General features: G+C 38.0%; 1 protein-coding gene across 1 annotated transcript in view; it reads right to left on the bottom strand.

Moving 5' to 3' along the window:
• Window positions 1–18,442, bottom strand: part of LOC103465734 (copine-8-like) — a 97,208-nt gene that overhangs the window by 29,605 nt on the left and 49,161 nt on the right. Inside the window, exons 6-11 of the mRNA XM_017305451.1 lie at window positions 17,046–17,122; window positions 9,785–9,848; window positions 7,817–7,920; window positions 7,054–7,158; window positions 6,584–6,625; window positions 3,359–3,434 (exon numbers count right to left, since the gene is read on the bottom strand). Coding sequence (XP_017160940.1) covers window positions 3,359–3,434; window positions 6,584–6,625; window positions 7,054–7,158; window positions 7,817–7,920; window positions 9,785–9,848; window positions 17,046–17,122 — 468 coding nt within the window. The remainder of the gene's footprint in view (window positions 1–3,358; window positions 3,435–6,583; window positions 6,626–7,053; window positions 7,159–7,816; window positions 7,921–9,784; window positions 9,849–17,045; window positions 17,123–18,442) is intronic.

Here is an 18,442-nt window from a genome sequence, read left to right as displayed (position 1 = left end):
GTTGAGGTGGCTCGGGCATCTGGTCAGGATGCCTCCTGGACGCCTCCCTGGTGAGGTGTTCCAGGCACGTCCCACCGGGAGGAGGCCTCGGTGAAGACCCAGGACACACTGGAGGGACTGTCTCTCGGCTGGCCTGGGAACACCTTGGGGTTCCCCCGGAGGAGCTGGAAGAAGTGGCTGGGGCCTCGCTTCTGAAGCTTCTGAAGCTGCTGTCCCCGCGACCCGACCCCGGATAAGTGGAAGAAAATGGATGGATGGATGGATACCCTCCGGATGGATGAATAAAAAGCTGAACTAAATGCCTTTTTAATAAGCATTACCATAGACAATCTCTATCCCCACATTAAAGGCAAAGTAATTACTGAATTTACTTTAGTCACCTTCCCCCCACACTCCCCCTTTACAAATTATTTTTACACGGGCCTCAGGATTCTGCTCCCAAAAGAACCCAGATAAAACAGCATCACACAGGGGGCATATATTTGAACAAGCTCACATTTAATATCAGGTTTTACTCTATCTATATAATCACAGAGAGAGAGAGAGAGAGAGAGAGAGAGAGAGAGACAGAGAGAGAAAGAGAAAAAAAAGAACTGAAAAGTGAAGAAAACTGATGGCATATAACTTGACGCATATAGAAAAAAAAGGCAGCCCCACTCTTCTGTCTCAATACTAAAATGATGGAGGTTGTTCTTCCTAAGCAGCTTTACTGAGTCTTAGTCTCGAGAGGTTTATGCTTTAGCAGAGCTAATGGAACAGTTAGGTAAACGCTCGAGGACATGAGGAAGGCTCAGAAGACTGACTTCAGTAATTCAACAGATTATAACAAGGAAATAAAAAACGGCCTTTCTATTGCCCAGACTCACATTAAAGTGATTCTATTAGGTTATAAAAGTACATACGTACGTAAAAGTCAGAGCATTTTGTTCACAAAATTCTGAACAAATGGACACATTTTCAAAGGTTATCCATCTACTGGACTAGTTTTAGTGATATATGATCCAGCCTACAGTAAAAGAGAAAGGAGTGTGTCTATACCACAAAAACAGATCATGAACTGTAAAATGTGACCACCAGCTAGCCAGCTGGCTATCGAGCTTCATCACTAGATAGAAAGCTAGCGATAAAGCTAGCTTTCTATAGCAAGACATGTTTAATTTAACAACATATACATGTAAAGATTAAACTAAATAAAAAAATACAGTATTAAAACCAAACAAAACCATAACAATAAACCAGAGGGCGACCAATGTAGGACGTTTGATGAAGTATGTTGGGATATTTGAGTCTTAATGGAGAGAAGAACCAAAGACTACCTGTCAGAGCATTTCCTTTTAGTTTACTGCTAAGAAAAGAAAGACAATAAGAAAAGTACTGAGGCAACATAAGTAGGCAGTAATTAAATTGCATTTTCCAGAGACCACCAGCTGACTATTACACAGCCTGGAATTGATAATATTCTCTATAGTCACTGACTTTTTTAATTGTTTAGAACAACATTTTCACTGATCTGTTGGTGATATCGTACATAAGGCAAGACTGACACAGCAGTCAAAATGGTGCACACCCTCTGAGACCAGCAAACTAAACGACTAAACAGAAACAGAAGACTACTCAAAATCAAACCAAAAATCAAACCTTAACATCATGACAACTTCACCTCTTTATCTTCAAAATGTGTAATTAACAGAAAATGGATTGAAAATATACAAATCTGATATTTTCTTTAGATGTTGCTCTTAAAAAAGCTATTATTTTTATGCATATTTTTAAAAATGGTTTTATATCTAACTTGTTTTTTTTAACCATGTTATTCAGAGGATAAAATTAAAGAAAAAAGACAATAAGCTAAAGTCAGCAGGCTCCTTGAGCTTTTATGCTCAGACTGCTAATTAGTGAATAATTGCTGCTATATTTCTTCTTGTCAGCACAAGCAAAACAAAACTTTAAAGTGAGTTGTTTTTTAAACTATCCCTAATTAAACCTTTTCTAGTCTGGAAAAAAAGGTGCTGAATAGATTCACCCTGCTCACCGTGAGGGAGTTCATATATATTTTTGGCAAACGGAACAAAAGCAAGTCAGATGGAGCATTTCATTTTATGCACTTACAAAATAAACGACTAAAGCGATATCACATACTGTACAGAAACCATGGATGAAACAGTAAGCTAGCATTATATCTTAAAATAAATGACTAAAACCAAGTTTGATTAAAATGCTGAGGGAAATTTTATGCTAGACTGACACTAGCATGATAGCAAGGGAGCTAGCTATGTAGCTAGCTAGCAAGCAAGCCTCTGGGACTAAATGAGAGACTGGCTTTTTGCTTTGGATGAACAGGTTCAATTTAGAACTTCAAATGGAAAGAAGCTGTTTCTCTGAATATATTACATACATTTGGACTTTGTATTTCTTTGTTTGTGGAAGTGACATTAACCAACGGAGGCGATTTATKTATTTATTTTCAGAAAAGGAAAAGCAAGAGCTGTGTTTGCATTTACGGAGACACATATTGTTGGCCCTTGCTGTATTTTATTTTGTTGTGCTTGTTTGGCTTATCTATACAGATACCTGAGATTGTAACATGTTGGTGATGCAGGGAGAAACAGCGACATAAAATTGGGCTGCTTTTGTTTCTTATTGTGTTATTTTACCTAACCCCGCCCCCCAAAAAAACATGTTGATGCAGAAAGCAGAAAAACAAGCACATGAATAAAATCATTATAGGCAAGTCAGAATTTTACAAAATCCAGCAATTGTAATTGGTTACAATATCTCTAGCTCTACAGAGTGGATCTGTAACTCTGCTTTTAGGCTTTAAATGTTCATATGCCCTTTTGGGTCAAAAATACTCTGATATTATGAAGCTCTACCGCGGAAACTATTCACAATGCACATGTTAGTGAAGGTTTCTTTCTGTAAAAAGCAAAGATAGAAATGACCATCAGCATCGTTATTCAGAAGCCGTCGCTGTCAATCACGCGGGAGGAACTCCTCTTTGTAGTAACTAAGAAAACAAAAGTCTGCAGCTGTGGCTGTCTGATTTTCGTTCACATGAAATGTTTGAAAAAAAAAAAACAACAAACATTTGTGAGAACAGATCAGCCCAACACTGAAAGTCACTGTAGAGTGGAGAGCTTTTATCACTGCACATGTAGCAAGCTTATTGATGCGTGCAAGTGTTTTATTTTATTTTATTTGATAAAGCGTTAGATAAAGTGCTTTCCAGTTCTTCCTTGTCTCTAATTGAAATTAGGTTGAGTGTGTGGTCATATCGAGGGGCTGAATGAATTCCAACGTCTATGACAAGCCTGTATGTGTGTGTGGTGTGTGTGTGCATTTGTGTGAAGAATAGCACCTCATAGACATGGAACTGTGACTGGCTTCTGCACATTTCTCTGTAGCTGGTGCTGAACTCGCCGATGAAGTCATGTCTGTTAAAAGAAAAACAGGTCAGAAATATGGTCATGTTTCACTCTAACTTCAAAATGTACATACGGAAGAGGAGTAGGGCCACTAAACAAAAAACAAAAAAAAAAAGTTTGATTTTTTTTCCCCCCTCAATATTCTTACTTTTGATCTCAGAGGATTAAAGATAGAATTCTGAGGAAACGTAAACATTTTGAGAGAAAGTCAAAATTCAGAGGAAAAAAAGACGAGATTAAAGTCAGAATTTTTTTTTTTTTCAGTGGCACTAATCGTCTTCTGTAGGATACAGGATCATAAAAAGATTAGAGAAGTAATCAGAAGTATCAGTGATAAGCTGTGTGGCCTCTATCATCATGAGGCTAGTTGGCAGTTTTTTAATTTCATGGAGATAATGAAAGGTGTTTAAAATTAGAGTCAGGTGTTATTGGGAGCCAGTTAGATACTTTGTGTATAGTTAACACTAGAAAGGCAGAAAATTATGTCTGAAAAAAAATCTCTGCTTTGAAGGAAAACAATATAGTACACAATTATTGGCACCTCTTATAAAGATTTATATATAAGTCTTAAAATAAATGGTTGTTATGAAGACAACCAGATACCAACCTTTCTTTCAGTTCTCAAACTGCAAGTTTGTAAGATTTATCTTTCTTTTTTTTTTACTGGTTTTACACTCCTGCTCACGGTGTGACGGTAAAATAAATATCAGTCAAGATCCACCTTTGTTTCCAGCAGCTCCAGTTTATTAATATTTTATTGCTCTGAATGTAAATATGGGAGTGAGTAGAGTAGCTGTATTCTTTTAGATATTTAAACACGGTGGAGATTTTGTAAGGTTTCCCCTCTTACTAGGAGAGTTCTGTAGTTATTAGAGTAGGTTCACCTCAGCTGTAAAAGACAGAATCTGAATAAAACATTTCAGGATGTATGATTTTTAATATTATTTGTATTTTTATTTTATGAAACACATATTTGATCACCAACCATCCAGGAATATTCTCTCTCCCTGTTAGTCCGTCTTTAAGGTCCTCCTATCCTCCCCTCATTACCTCTATTAATTGCTCCAGTTTGAACTCATTACTTATCTGAAAACACCTGTCCACACACTCAATTTATTAAACTAACTTCTCCACCACGGGGGAGACCAACAGGAACAAAACAGATCTGCACAAGGCAGGGAAGGGAATCATTAGAAGATGGAGAAAACTCAAGATGACTCTGWCACCAGATAGTTTGGTAAACTTGGTTTGATTGTGGAACAGAATTGCAACATTTGTGACATTTTCAGCCATTGTGGTTCGCATACACACTATTCTGTGTCAAACAAACCAAACCCTTTTGAAAAATCTGTTTACACCCCTCGCCTATGGTGGCGCTGTACCAAGAATGACAAGAACGTCAATAAAACCTCTGAAGAAGACACAGAGAGCAACTTCCTTCTTTGCAAAATGTGAACAAAAGTGGAGAGGGGTCCAATTTTAACAGTTTTAAGATTTCTCTTTTTTTGTCTTTGGCAAATGTACCAAACAAAACAAACACCGTTCAACAGCAGCTGCATTTCCACTAACCATAAAACTAAAAACAATATACTAGCTTAATGAAAAGACGCCAATTTTTTAAAAAGCTGACATTTACCAACAACTAACTCATGTTAGTTCTGCTTTTCGTTTAGAAAGAACTGAAAAAACCCCAAAGCTTTTGAAGGAAACCGTTGTTAGAACATTAGAAACGGGTTAACTTCTTGTTGGAGCAAAACAGACTCTAGAATATAAACTACAGTGAGAACAAAACCCCAGTCACTATCATAAAAACAGAACTTCAGTATTATCTGAATGTTGTTGGTGAGTCAGTAACACAACCCAATAATGTGGACCGCTTCATGGCTCTAAAATGTCTGAACACCTTTGATAAAACGACAAATTACAACAAAATTCAATAAATTGACCACAATAAATCATTACACTCTTTTCCACATGTGATATTTCAATCTGAAAACTAACACATCTGTCAAAAGGAAAAATTATAAGTGGTTTGATAAATGTGCAGCTCTAAACTAATACATTTTTAAAATGCCTTTTGATCCAGTCAAAGCACCAACTGACTCTCAGCTCCATGAAGCCTGGGATTCACTTTGAAGTTTCAGGAGGCTGATGCTGGGAGGTTTTTGCTCATTTTGCCTGGCTTTGAACCAAGTCTGCAGTTTATTTTGTAGTGTTAGATTAACCTCTGAGAGTGAAACTAACCGACTAAATCGACTTTCATCTGACATCATAGGCATGTTTCTGTCTGCAGCTTAGTGAATCATTTGCTGCGTTTCCATTACAAATGTGCGCAAAACTTTGTCAATATTCCACAGTGTCAAAACAAGCACAAACCCCCCCCCACAATTTTGCAACTGTGGTGTTTCCATTCAATACGAAACACAATTAAAATCACTTATTGATACGTTTATTCACACAACAAATCATTAAAAAAACATGCCAAGCTGTGGTCCTCCTCCCACTTTCTGTTGTCTTCTTTGTGGTTTCCGTCAGTGGCAACATCCGGCTGTTGATCATGTGACTCGTGTGATGTGAATAAAGTGTTTCCATTGCAGTTTTGCAAAAATAAAACCATCTCATTCTCGCACCAAAATATTTGTGGAAAGAGTTTTGATGCAATTTGCCGTGTTTCCATCAAGCAAATTTAAAGTGTTAAATTGCACATTTAATGGAAATGCAGCTACTGAGAGATTAAGAATGCTGCAGAATATAAAGCTGGAATGTTGAGGATTTAGTTTAAGGTCTCTTTCTCTGGATGGCTCAACTTACATATTTTCTACCAATTAAGTTTGATGGGATTTAAAAAAACCAACATATTTTAAAGGACACAAAAAGGTGTCATTTTTCCAGAAATTAAGACTCATCTCTATGTATTTGAAAGTGCAAAAAAAGTCACCTATAACACTAAATACGAGTTTCTTTTTCTCTATAAAACAAGAAGCTGTGAGATGATTTCGCTAGGTGACTGTAAGCCCCTCTCAGTTCTTCAAGTAGATATTTTCAGCACAGGTTTTATTGGTGAGATGGAGCCAATAATGTCGGATGGATTTAATTAAATAATAGCATACCAAAATGTAATAAGATGTAGGTCATAACATAATAAAATAGAGCCTCACCCTCCGTCTCTGTCCCAGTCATAAACCTCCACCTTAATGCTCCTGGAGAAAGAAAGAAAAGGTAGAAAACAAATTCAACACTTAAGATTTATTATCAGTTCAAAGAGCTCACTGCTGGTCTGAGGAAGAGTTTATCATACAATGTAATTTTATTTCACTTTTATTCCTTTATCTTCTTTTAAATAACGTCTCTATATATAAACTTGAATTGGAACACTCCTAAATTTTCCTAACAGATTAGCTTGTTTCCGCAGCGCGTGTACATCATAAACCCCGTCGTTGTGCTTTCCGACTTTTCTTCACACGTTTCCTGAGATTTCATAAGCTAATTAATCTCTCTCTGTCACCACGTATCACCGCCGTGCCTGAATACTTCAACAGTTCTAAAATTCGGAATCCTAAAGACGCTGCAATTATCTGTAAACAGTTGCAGAGGGCTTGCAGGGTTCCTGCTGTGGGCTGCGTTGTACCTGTCATAGTCTCCGTTGCACAGCGCCCTGACAGGAATTTTAAAAGCCTGCCACACCGGGTCCAGGGTATTCTTCACCACTTCTGTTTTGTGGCAGATGGTGTAGCTGTGAAACATATAGAAGTGTTACGTTGACAAAAAAAAAGAAAAAAGAAAAACATAATAACAGCCCAGCAATGCATGCAGCTCTTTGTCAATAACTGTTGTTTTTTTTTGTCGCATCTAGACTGGCTCTTTGTTACCACGCTGTGCTGCTGTTATACCCTGCAGCGGGGCATTTAAGCCGCATCAGTACAAAGCCAGCTGCTCTAAAGAGAACGTGTTAAGTGTGAGACGCTCAAGTCGACTTGAATAACAAGCATCTGCGGGGCAGGAAAAAAAATATGACCTCCGCACAAAGTTTTGCACTTAATTCCATCTTATCCATCACTCCCCTCTTTGTTTTCTTCTTGTCAACTCTGTCCTGTTTTATCGGCTCATCTACTGCCTCCTCGTGATGAAAGAAGGGGGGATCATGGGGGAGAATGTCACATAGACATCATCAAGCGTTACATAACGTCGTAGAGACAAATCACTCTGCATAGGAGCTTTTGGAGCATGAAAACAGCCGTGCTCGGGCCTCCGTGTACGTTAAAGTCATCTTTACATGCCGGCTGTGCTTTTCTGTTGTTCACATGTGTCACATCGAGATGGCTGGATTTCTCAGTTCACCAAGTCGAGGAAAAATAAAAATAAAAAGGAAAAAAATGCCTTGAAGGACTTACGACCCGTCTTCGTTGCTGCGGTAAAACACGAGGAAAGGATCCGATTTGCCGAAGAAGTCCTTCTTATCCAACTTGTTGCCACAAAACTGAAGCATCACCGACTCCTAAACAGGAGAAATAGAAACATGTGTTACAGAGAACAACTAAAGATGTAAATATCCAGACACTGGTTAATAAGTAAATATTTTCAAAGGGAACTAAATGAGGGACCTGAAACACAAAATAGAGCACAACCTGCCAAAGCAGATGGATTGTCATATTGTCCACTTCACTCCAATATTACAAAACCATGTGATGGAAATATTATTATCAAACATTGCATTTCTCTTCATTCCTCTGTTCGTTAAAAACTTTCACCTCTTTTCTGACTTTTAATCTCATTGGTGGTCATCTACTGCAGTTAGACACCATCAAGCGTCATGGCAACCAGAGGCCACGTGAGACTTTCATTGTCTGTCATTTTGACCTACGTGGCAAAATATTCCCACCACAAATACTACGTCGTAAAATGATAACGACGTAGTTAATAGTCTGTCATTTTAAGTAACATTCAGCTTGAACAAGCTTCACAGAAAACCCACATCATACCATCACACGTCAAACAGATGAATACGTGCAACTTTTTCCCCGCAGTGATAAAAACAACAGACTGTGGTAGTAGCTGCATAGAAACAATGAAATTCATTGACTGCAATTAAATTAGGAATGATTCGTCTGCTGTGGCCTGAACACACAGCACCCTCAACTTCCACCTGGTCTGCATGGACCTGAATTCCTCGCCTGCTTGTGTGCAATCAAATGTCTAAAGTTGTCATGAGGTTTTGGACTTTTGTCTCCGACAGACATCTTCTCACGGAAGTTTTGATGTTGATCTGGAGGCTCAATTCGCGCTCTGCTGCCACAATGGAAACCCGGGATTACAAGCACCACTTTGGCAAAGGTTTTAAAATCAGGGAACATTTTTCCAACTGAAGTGATCAGAAGTTTGCAAGACTCTCTGAATGAAAGGTCCGCGCTTCAGCTAGTGGAATCCCTTATAGCTTGCACTTCTTCTTCCAGTATAATTCATAACACCTCCCGGATAGCGAGATGCATTGAGTACAAAATGATGTTCAGATGCTCTGATGGGAATCTTTTTTTTTTTACTGGTTTAGTTACCTGGACTCTGTAAAGTTAGGTGCAAAAATGCCTGCATGTTTGCACCTAGTGGTCAGGAGTGTGAAATGCCAGATTTGCTGTTTTAAAGGGGAAGTATTATGGACTTTCCAGGCACATAGTACCATTTTATATCACAGACTAGCTATGTTACCTTCAGTTGTTATGAAGATGCTACAAATATCAAATATGACTTAAAAGAAAATTGGCGTTGCAATTTAACAGCATGAAATTGGGCCTCTGTCTCTTTAAGAAACTTTTTGAAATTCTACCTTCATGCAATCATCTTCTCTATTAACCCTCCCTTTTTTTTTTAAAAGGTCAACAATAAAAAAAATTATCTGGTTAACACAAGCCCAATAACCAACCAAAATTACATTCCAGTCCTTTGCAAGAATGAAATTTTTCACATTTAAAGTGTGATGATACATTGAGATAGAATTTATAGGTTAGATTCCTTCTGTTCCAGTCCCACTCTGTGAAACGGGCTCTTTAACTTGGCTTGATGAACTAGTTTCTTCTGTAGAGAGAGAAGATTTTACCCGATGTTGTTTACGTTTCAAACTCATTTTCTTTATAGATGACTGCTGGTAACGACTTATCCACAACCTGATCCAAAGTATTCAGATTCATCCCAGCAGAAGCCAAATCCATAAGAAGTTGTTTGTGAAAATTGTTTGATAGTCCTGACAGAATCCCACTGTAAGCCAATTAAGACTTTTTGGTTTAGAAGAGAAAAGAACAGGGAGAGAGATGAGAGCGAGGGCGGGCGNGGGGACGGGAGACGACAGCGGCTTAAAGTCTGACTCTTACCCTGCAGTTGCTCAGCTCCTCTGCTCTAATGATGATGGTGCCACATTTCTTTCCTGGAATTCCACTGCAGAAAACGGAAAAAAAAAAAAAAACAGAGAAAAAATTATAATGTGATAACTGTACTGCTTTGTGAAGGCCTCTGGGGTTTGCTAAAGAACATTAGTGAACAAACAGCATCATAGAGACAAAGGACAAGTTTACAGCAACATCCCAGGAATTAACACCTGACATCGTCATCCAGAAATGGAAAGTTTAGCAAAACTGCAAACCTGAGACAACATGGCTGAGAATCTCTGTGGAGAATAGAGACACATACTCTTCATTACTTTCTTTTTTTTTTTTTTTTGCTGTTGCATAGAGACGAGTAGAGAAAATGCCAATTCAAATTCAAAAACACTTTATTGATCCCAAAGGGAAAATAAATAATTAAATTCAATTGTTCATAGAAAGTCATAATAAGTCTAGTTTGAAACAAACCTCGACGGGGAACAAGTAAAGGTATAGAAGTCGCCAGACACCAGATAAAACCAAAACAGTTTGTCGGGTAAAAACCTAACAATTGTACATCAGCCATTTGACACACTAAAGAGCCTGAGGGGCTGGAATACTTTTGAAAGTTGCTGCAGATAATGTTAGATTACGCTCAGAAACAGGATTTACATTACGATTTAAAATGATGAGTCTTAAGTTATTTGCCATGCTAAGCTGACACGCTTGAATTAATGAGCTGTTTGTTGAGGTAATTGCCCATGGAGTCTTTCACATACTCGTCTTTGCACTATTCAACCTGTCTGCGATGCACTTTTTGCTGAAATAATTTGGCAATTAGTCAGGCTGGCCGACTACTTGATGACATTTTAAAGAGACCGATGTGGGCTAAATTAAAATTAGCCTGATGCTGTATTTCAGCGGCCATCATTGTGCTGTGTTTTCAGCGGGCTCAGAAGGTCACCGGGTAGCGATGCAGTTCAACGCACTGTTTCTACACCATGACCCAGGAGGTCAGGCACCAGCTGGTAATCATGGGTTTTGAAAGCCTTCTAGTCTTTTTTCCCCTTTTATTCACTGTTGTCTCATGTCTGCTTTTCTGTATTGGCAGAAAACAAGTTTTCCCACTGGACATTAGAAAACGAGTCACTGGTGGAAACCACGAGGAAGAAGACGACAGGAAGTAGTTGGAGGATCATGGCGCAGCACGTTTTTTTAATAACGTATCACGTGAACAAACGTATTCATGTGTGATTTCAATTGTGTTTCTTATTTAATGGAATCATTTTTTGTTTTTTTGTTTTTTTTTACTTTAGTGGAATATTGACAAAGTTTGCACACATTTGTAAAGGAAACACAGATACTGTCACATGGCCACACAAACACCACATGACCAAACCCTCTCCTCCTCTGAAAAGGCAAAACAGCAAGACGATGCAAATAAACATCAGACGCTGATATCGACTCACTTATTGAACCGATGTTAAAAAAATGACCAACATCGGCCGATACTGGTGTTAATGTCGATATACGTATTGTGCATCACTACTTCATACAGAGAGAACCTGACCTGAGCCCAATAGATCACCAGTGGTTGTTCACACAAATCCTTTAAAAAATAACAACCACTACATCAACTAGAAACTAACATCATAACAATATATGTGGTTTGGATGTTAAACAAAAACACGAACATCACACAAAGCGACACCTTCAAACAAAACGAAAGACATTCGTATTGAGAGACCGTCTCCTCAATATTATGAAAGACTGAAGAACAGGCACATTTAAATAGCTGAATTGAACCTATGCAATAGTTAATACTCAAAGGTTCTGGAAAAGAACTTTCAAAAAATATCTATGGCATATGTTATATATGTTTAACATTTCAAATGTTGGAAGCTCAAGAAGCTTTGATTCTTGAAACGGTTTTATGTTTATTTTGAACACTCAGGTTGACAACGGTCAACCTTAACTCGTCAAAACCCGTAGCAACCAACAGTGTCTACACTAATGGATCGCCAGAGAAAATATGAGGCAAAATTGCTTGAAACGCTGAAACTGAACAGAGCAGCTGTTATTGTTCAACTAAATCTGAGGTTCTTATGTGCTACAGAGGAAAACAACATGTTTTTATCCTAATTCAGTGCTAAATTGCTTACTAATTATTAAATAGAACAAAGTTACTTGGTGTTAAGATTTAAAATTTTAGTACAGTGAAGACCGTAATGACAGTCTCAATACTTTTGTTCAAATAATCTTTAGCTTTCTCCTGCAACTACTTCTTTTCTCTTCAACATTAAGCAGCGTTCCCATGTTAATTGGAAACAATAAGTCGCTGTGGGCGTATTGATTCTATTTCCATACAACTGGTCAATGGTTTGTGTGCATGCAGCACTTCTGACTTCGCTGCACGTGTTTTGTTGCTATGATACCAAGTTGAAACAAATGTTTGGTTTTTTAAGAAGGTTCTGTCCCTCGCACGATAGTGTTGTTCAGAGCTTAGTCAAGATCTAACAGATAAATGAGAAATTAGCTGTACAGCAAATATAATCATAATCTTAAGATCCTACATAAATCAATGAGGTCTCTGATGAAGGAACCTGGAACTTCTCTACTTTTATTTAATCCACCGTCTCCCCCGAGAGGATTATAAGACTAGTGGGGCACCAGGCTTTACTTGCCTCTCCACCAGGCTAAGTGTTATTTATTTTAAATGAGGTTTTTTTATATAGCAGTAACAGTGACAGGAAAGACAAACTAAGACATGGGAGGCTGACCACTAAAACTAGACCAGATGTTTGCCACAAACCAAATGAGGAAGGACAGAGATCTGACCAGTAATGACTCAGAAAGAAAACAATAAAGCAGAGAAATCGCAGGAAAATTGGAGCAAAGTTTTGAAAGCCCCCCTTCGAATCCCCTCAATCACACAGTCACCTGAGACTCAACAACCACACTCCCTTTGATGAACGGAAAAGGAGTCATTGAAATTAATTTGCTGCATGACACGGAGAGATTGCTTGGTAAGTGCAGCGGATGAAAAAATAAAAAAAAAAAAAAAACAGGCCGAAGAGCTAACAGAAGAGGACAGACCGAGTGGGGAAGGCAGAGGGAGACGGGAGTTAAGTCCCAGGAAAGATGGAGAGCTGAACGAGAGGCCGGCGCCTGAACGCAGAGTGGGCCTGAAAGTACCAGCATACGGTCCCCCAAGTGTCACTGAAATGGGTTTTTAGATTGGGGAAGCTCTTAGGTGCTCATAACACGGACGCGTATCGGCGTGGAAAGCGAATGTCACCCTCCTGTGTCTTAGTCCAGATCTATTTTTAAACACTACGATGCTTCACTACTCTGGAAACAGAGAAGCCGATAACTTACTGATTTCCTCACAGGATGCATGTGCTGTCACATTTAGAGCCAATTACGTTCCATTAGGAACAGAGTTGCTCTCTTTGTCTTTTGTAATTCTGGTGGGGGGATAAAAGACTTGAGAGAACAAAATGTGAAAAAGTGCAGCCTACTCTTTTTGAATATGAATCTTTCCAAAGGAAGTTTACAAGTAAGACAGAAGCATTGTTTCTTTTGTTTATAATTAGCTTCATCCATCATTTGTTTAAGTCCAGCCAAACTTACCCTTCTCTCATTATCTATACCGTTAAAAGTCTGAGGCAATGCAGTGGCGCCGAGGTAGAGCAAGTAACTCACATGGTTGCTGAAGCAACCGAATCCTGACCTGTTGACCTTTGCCACATGTCTTCCCTCTTCCTCACAACCTATTTTTCTGTCTCACCACAATTAAATAAATGTTACTAGAGCCAGTAAAACACTTAAAACTATACAAAAAATCCAGCATGGCCCACTAAGAAAATGGAGTTTCTAATACAAAACTTTCTTTATTCTGCTCTTGTTGCTGCTTGGTTAAAATATGCTCTGAAAATGATTTTATGAACAAAAATGTGACGTAAGGTTGCCTTCTCTGTTTTGTTGTTTTCTGCATGATGTTTTTCACTCCGGGGGGAAAGGGGGAACTAAACGTAGATTGCTCGGACCTGCGCGGATGATGATCTAAAAATATCTTAACGAAAAAAGGCTAAAAATAGAACATATACATGCGTGCAGACTGAGCACCGCAGGAAGACACACAGATCAGAAATACAGTGAATGACTGCAGGCAGAGGTTACATAACTCTGAAATAGAAACACATTCTTACATCACATTCCTTCTGCATCATTCTTCAGCAAGTCCATTCAGTGGCAAGCACTCATTGATTCGGCCTTCAACACACACACACACACGCACGCACGCACACACACGCGCGCACACACACACATGCACGCACCCCCACACGCACACACACACACGCATACACACAGGGACATGTAATAGTAATGGATGAAGATGACTTGAATCACTTCCTTCTTTCTGTTGTTCCGTCACATAAGCTGACATAGTGGACACCAACCAGCAAAGAAAGGCGCTGGAGGACACCGGCTGCATTTCCACTGTCCATAGAATTTCACAATTTGATAGTTTGAAAATGAATTTGCTTACTGGAAACACGCCAATTTAAAAAAAAAACTCAAGTTTTTCGCTAAAACATCTTGGCAATAGAAGGGGGTGGTTTATTTTTTGACTGCATTGAAACTGATTTATTTTGTAAAACTGCAAAGGAAACACTTTCTTATCACACGAGTCACATGATCGACAACAGGCTGTTACTACTGGTGGAAACCACAAAGAAGATGACAGGAAGTGGGAGACACAGCATGTTTTTTAATGACTTATCGCCTGAGCAAACTTTTTCAAGTGTGATTTTAATTGCTTTTCTTATTGAATGGAAACAGCACAATTGTGAGGTTGTGTTTTTTTGATATTAGCGGAATACAGACAAAGTTTGAACGCAGCTACTGATAGATGATCGGTTGCGTTCAACCTCAGGAAGAATACAATTAGAAAGTATGAACTAAAACTTGCTTATGCACGCTTGTATTTCAACTTTGTCAATAACAATAGACTACATGTACATCATTTACCAGACTTCAGAAAATGAAGTTTTAGATCTTCAGTATTCTCTTTTCAGACACTAACAAGCAGTTGGGCAAGTTTATCCTCCGCATTTACAGTTCTGTTATCTTTCCCATTTTGAAGATTGTCTAAGAAGGGAGTCATTTCCAGAGTGAGTCGTTCCAACCAAATCAGGCATCGAAACGTTTGAAAAATCTAACTTTTATCATTCCCTGACATCTATTTGAGAAAACTGTGTAATAAACACTTAGATACTTTGATGAATCAACTCAGGATTCATCCGACTCAAGTGTGAAAGGTCCACTTTTTAATCAGATTTTTTATGTTGATTGCTATGTTTAGTGCAGCATTGTTATGGACACTTGGGAAGTATACTGACAAAAAAAGTGTTTCTAAAGTCAATACTTTAGAATAACTTCTTCATAATTAAGAAAATAATATCCTATTCACATTGAATAATCATACCTTGACTACGTTTTCAATCAACTTTGCCAAAATGTTGAAAGGACAACAGATGAAATTCCTAAGAGTTTAGAAAGTCACCAAAGATGTTATGGTAAGACGCTTAAAAGTGGAGCAAAATGGTTCCGTAAATCAACAAACTGAATGTTATAAACTGAAATGATTTCTCATTGCAAATCAGAATTAAAATGTCAGAATTACAATAGCATGATAAAAACATCAATATTGATGCTAATTTGAATCCAAAAATAGAAACGAGCTGTTGAGTGTAATGTTATGGTTATTGATAAGAAAAACTGAGGCGTACTAACACATTTATAAAATGTGTTAATATACAGTTCTTCTTTCTTGTGATGATAATTAAGATAACAAGGGTCGTGTTGAATAGAGGGAAACACTGAAAAGCGGAAAACATATGAAATGTGACATCTGGCCACCAACAAAGCATATGGCTTGATGACAACATGCTGTGTGTCATGTGACCCACAGTTTCTCCAAGTACATTTACAGAACCTTCGACACTTTAATAAAAGGAATTTTGATTTTGATATGTAACAAGTTGTTATTTATGTATAATTTTAATCCAAAATTACAAAAATGATATATATAAACTAAAAAATAATAATATATATTTTTCAGAAGGGCACTTTTTATGTCTTTATTCTAATTAACTAAATGCATTGTGTGAATTTTGAAGATCCCTATCTAATGGGATGACGAGGTTTTCTTTTTTTCTTTACCCATGAAACATTTCCAAAGCAGACTGTTAAATATTTTAGACTCTTGAGTAGTTTACGCCTACATTTCCTTCTTGTTTTGTTTGTTTTGCTGTAGTAGTTGGAGTCAACAAAGTGTCACGATGTCAATCTGTGTCAGTCTCAGGTGGAAGAGACACACAGCTGATTTTAGACTTACTCTACTGTGGCATGTGAGACAGCAGAGGTTTTCTGAACATCAGTCATTCACAGAGCGCCTGCTCGTCTCACACTGAGCAGTCAGTGTGAAATCTGTCATGAACCGGCTTACAGGGCTAATCACAACTTTGTTAATCAGCAATCAGGAAGGAAATCAGACATTTCAAAGACATCTCTGATAACCTTTTGGAGACTTCAGCCGAGATCCTCACCGCTAACTCCATGTTTCTTTAAACAACAGGCAGTTAGCCGTCTAAAGATTTTCACACTCTGTTGTTTTTCTATTCATCTCATTTTGGTGTCTAATTCATCATAAAAAAAAATCTCCTGCTGGCTTTCAATTCATAACCATTTTTATCAATTAATCAAATTTTGGGGGTTTTGAAGATTAAACTTTTGGAAAATCTGTTTCCATATTTCAGAGCGATGTCAGCACGAAAGAGCTGATGGCATCAAATCTTAACTCTATCTGAACTTTTATTCTCATTAAACCAACTTTTTTCTTTTTACTTTAAGACATTTCTTGAGGCAAAATTGCGTCTTCATTCTGTATCATTTTCATAATACAGCCCTGGTCTCCGTCGTACAACTCACAGAAGGGATGACTAAAATAAAAACCACTTTTTCGAAAATATTTTCTTTCATTTGTAATTTCTTTTCTTTGAAAAGGAAGCAAAAACAACAACAACTAAATCTATTAAAATCGGAAATCTGGTAGGAAAAAAAAACTGAGATTGTAATTTTAAGCCACATCGCCAACTTCTAATTCGCACCCAATAAAATAGAAATTGTAAAGTATGCTGCAATTATGATCTATATTTAAGGTAGCAGAAACCATTTTGGATATTATTGCTTGCTTGATGCTACTTACATCAGTGGTTTTTCCAGGCGACTTCCCAGGGAGCCGACTATTTCACCCAACGTACAGAAAGCCTGGCCCAAGAAGTCCTGCATGTGGAAAAAGCATGAGAAGCATCAACGACATTGTTCATATTTACCATTCATTTTTCATATGTAAATGTATCGACATCGTTAAATGTATGCAGAGGAACCCTTAAGCGACAACCCAGAAAGATTTCCTATGAAAAATGGATGCCTTCCTCATCTCTAAATGATTCATACAGACAGTCAACGTTCAATAAGCAGCTGAAAATAAAGCAGTTAGCAAACATTGTGACGACTGTTTAAATTTTCATCGTCTACTCAAAGCATAAAGGAATGCTCTCGACTTTTAGACGTATTATTTTAAACTGGTAAGAAGAAAGAAAAAAAAAAAACCTAGTTATTCGCTCAGTTTGAAAAACTTGCTATGTGTTCTCTAATGCCAAACGGTTTGTGGTTGAAGCAGACTGACGGTGTGTCTCCCACACTGGAAAGATGAGGCTTGTTGTCATTGGAGGTAAGCTCCATCCTGATTAGATTCTGAACCCAACGCCAACCCCATGTCTTCACTATCAGGCCCAGAACTCTGACCTCTGAAGCGTCATCAGAGGCTTGAACTTTAGGTTCAGCTTCCTGATAGTTTGATTAAGTCCAAAGATGCAACAAAACGGCCGCTTTCCACCCAATCTATGTGCAAAGGTTTTAAATGGAAGAAACAGTACCACTGTTATTCATTTGGGACTTATTGTGATGTATTTAGCTGCTGCCCTCAGAGGAACTAACCTCGTGAAATAAAGATTATAATTCTGTTCAGTTTAATTTGATGTGTAGGACAGGAATAAATATAATCAGTCAGTCAGGCAGTTTAAATGGTTGTAGTCTGAAGTGTTGATAAATTATTTGATAACTGAATAGCTATATATAAATTCAATCTAACTTCAGTGTGCTGGTTGTCCCAATGACCACCATGTTGTCATTTCTCATGTGTTTCCACGACAAATGTGCACAAAACGTTGTCTAAATTCCGCTAATGTCAGACAAAGACAATCTCTCAATTGAGGTGTTTCCGTTAAATAAGAAATGCAGTTAAAATCACTCGTGAATGTGTTTGTTCACGCGATAAGTTGTTAAAAAACATGCCGCACCGTCATCCTTCAACTACTTCCTGTTGTATTCTTCGTCACGGTTTACGAAAGCGACAGCGTGAGATGATTGCTTTAAAATGAGATACGTTACAGTGAATGTAGTCTCAGTTAGGCTGTGTAAAAAAGCACAGGGATGTAACAGGGAAATCCGCTGTTACTGCTTCTTTAAGCAAAGAACTGGAAAACTGAGTCTACCACTCACACCAAAACATAGCAATAACAATTTGAAAAAAAATAAATA

Source organism: Poecilia reticulata, linkage group LG6 (genome assembly GCF_000633615.1).
Source record: "Poecilia reticulata strain Guanapo linkage group LG6, Guppy_female_1.0+MT, whole genome shotgun sequence".
NCBI lineage: Eukaryota > Metazoa > Chordata > Actinopteri > Cyprinodontiformes > Poeciliidae > Poecilia > Poecilia reticulata.
Note: the sequence above shows the minus strand (reverse complement) of the source record. Positions and strands in the feature narration are given on the sequence as shown.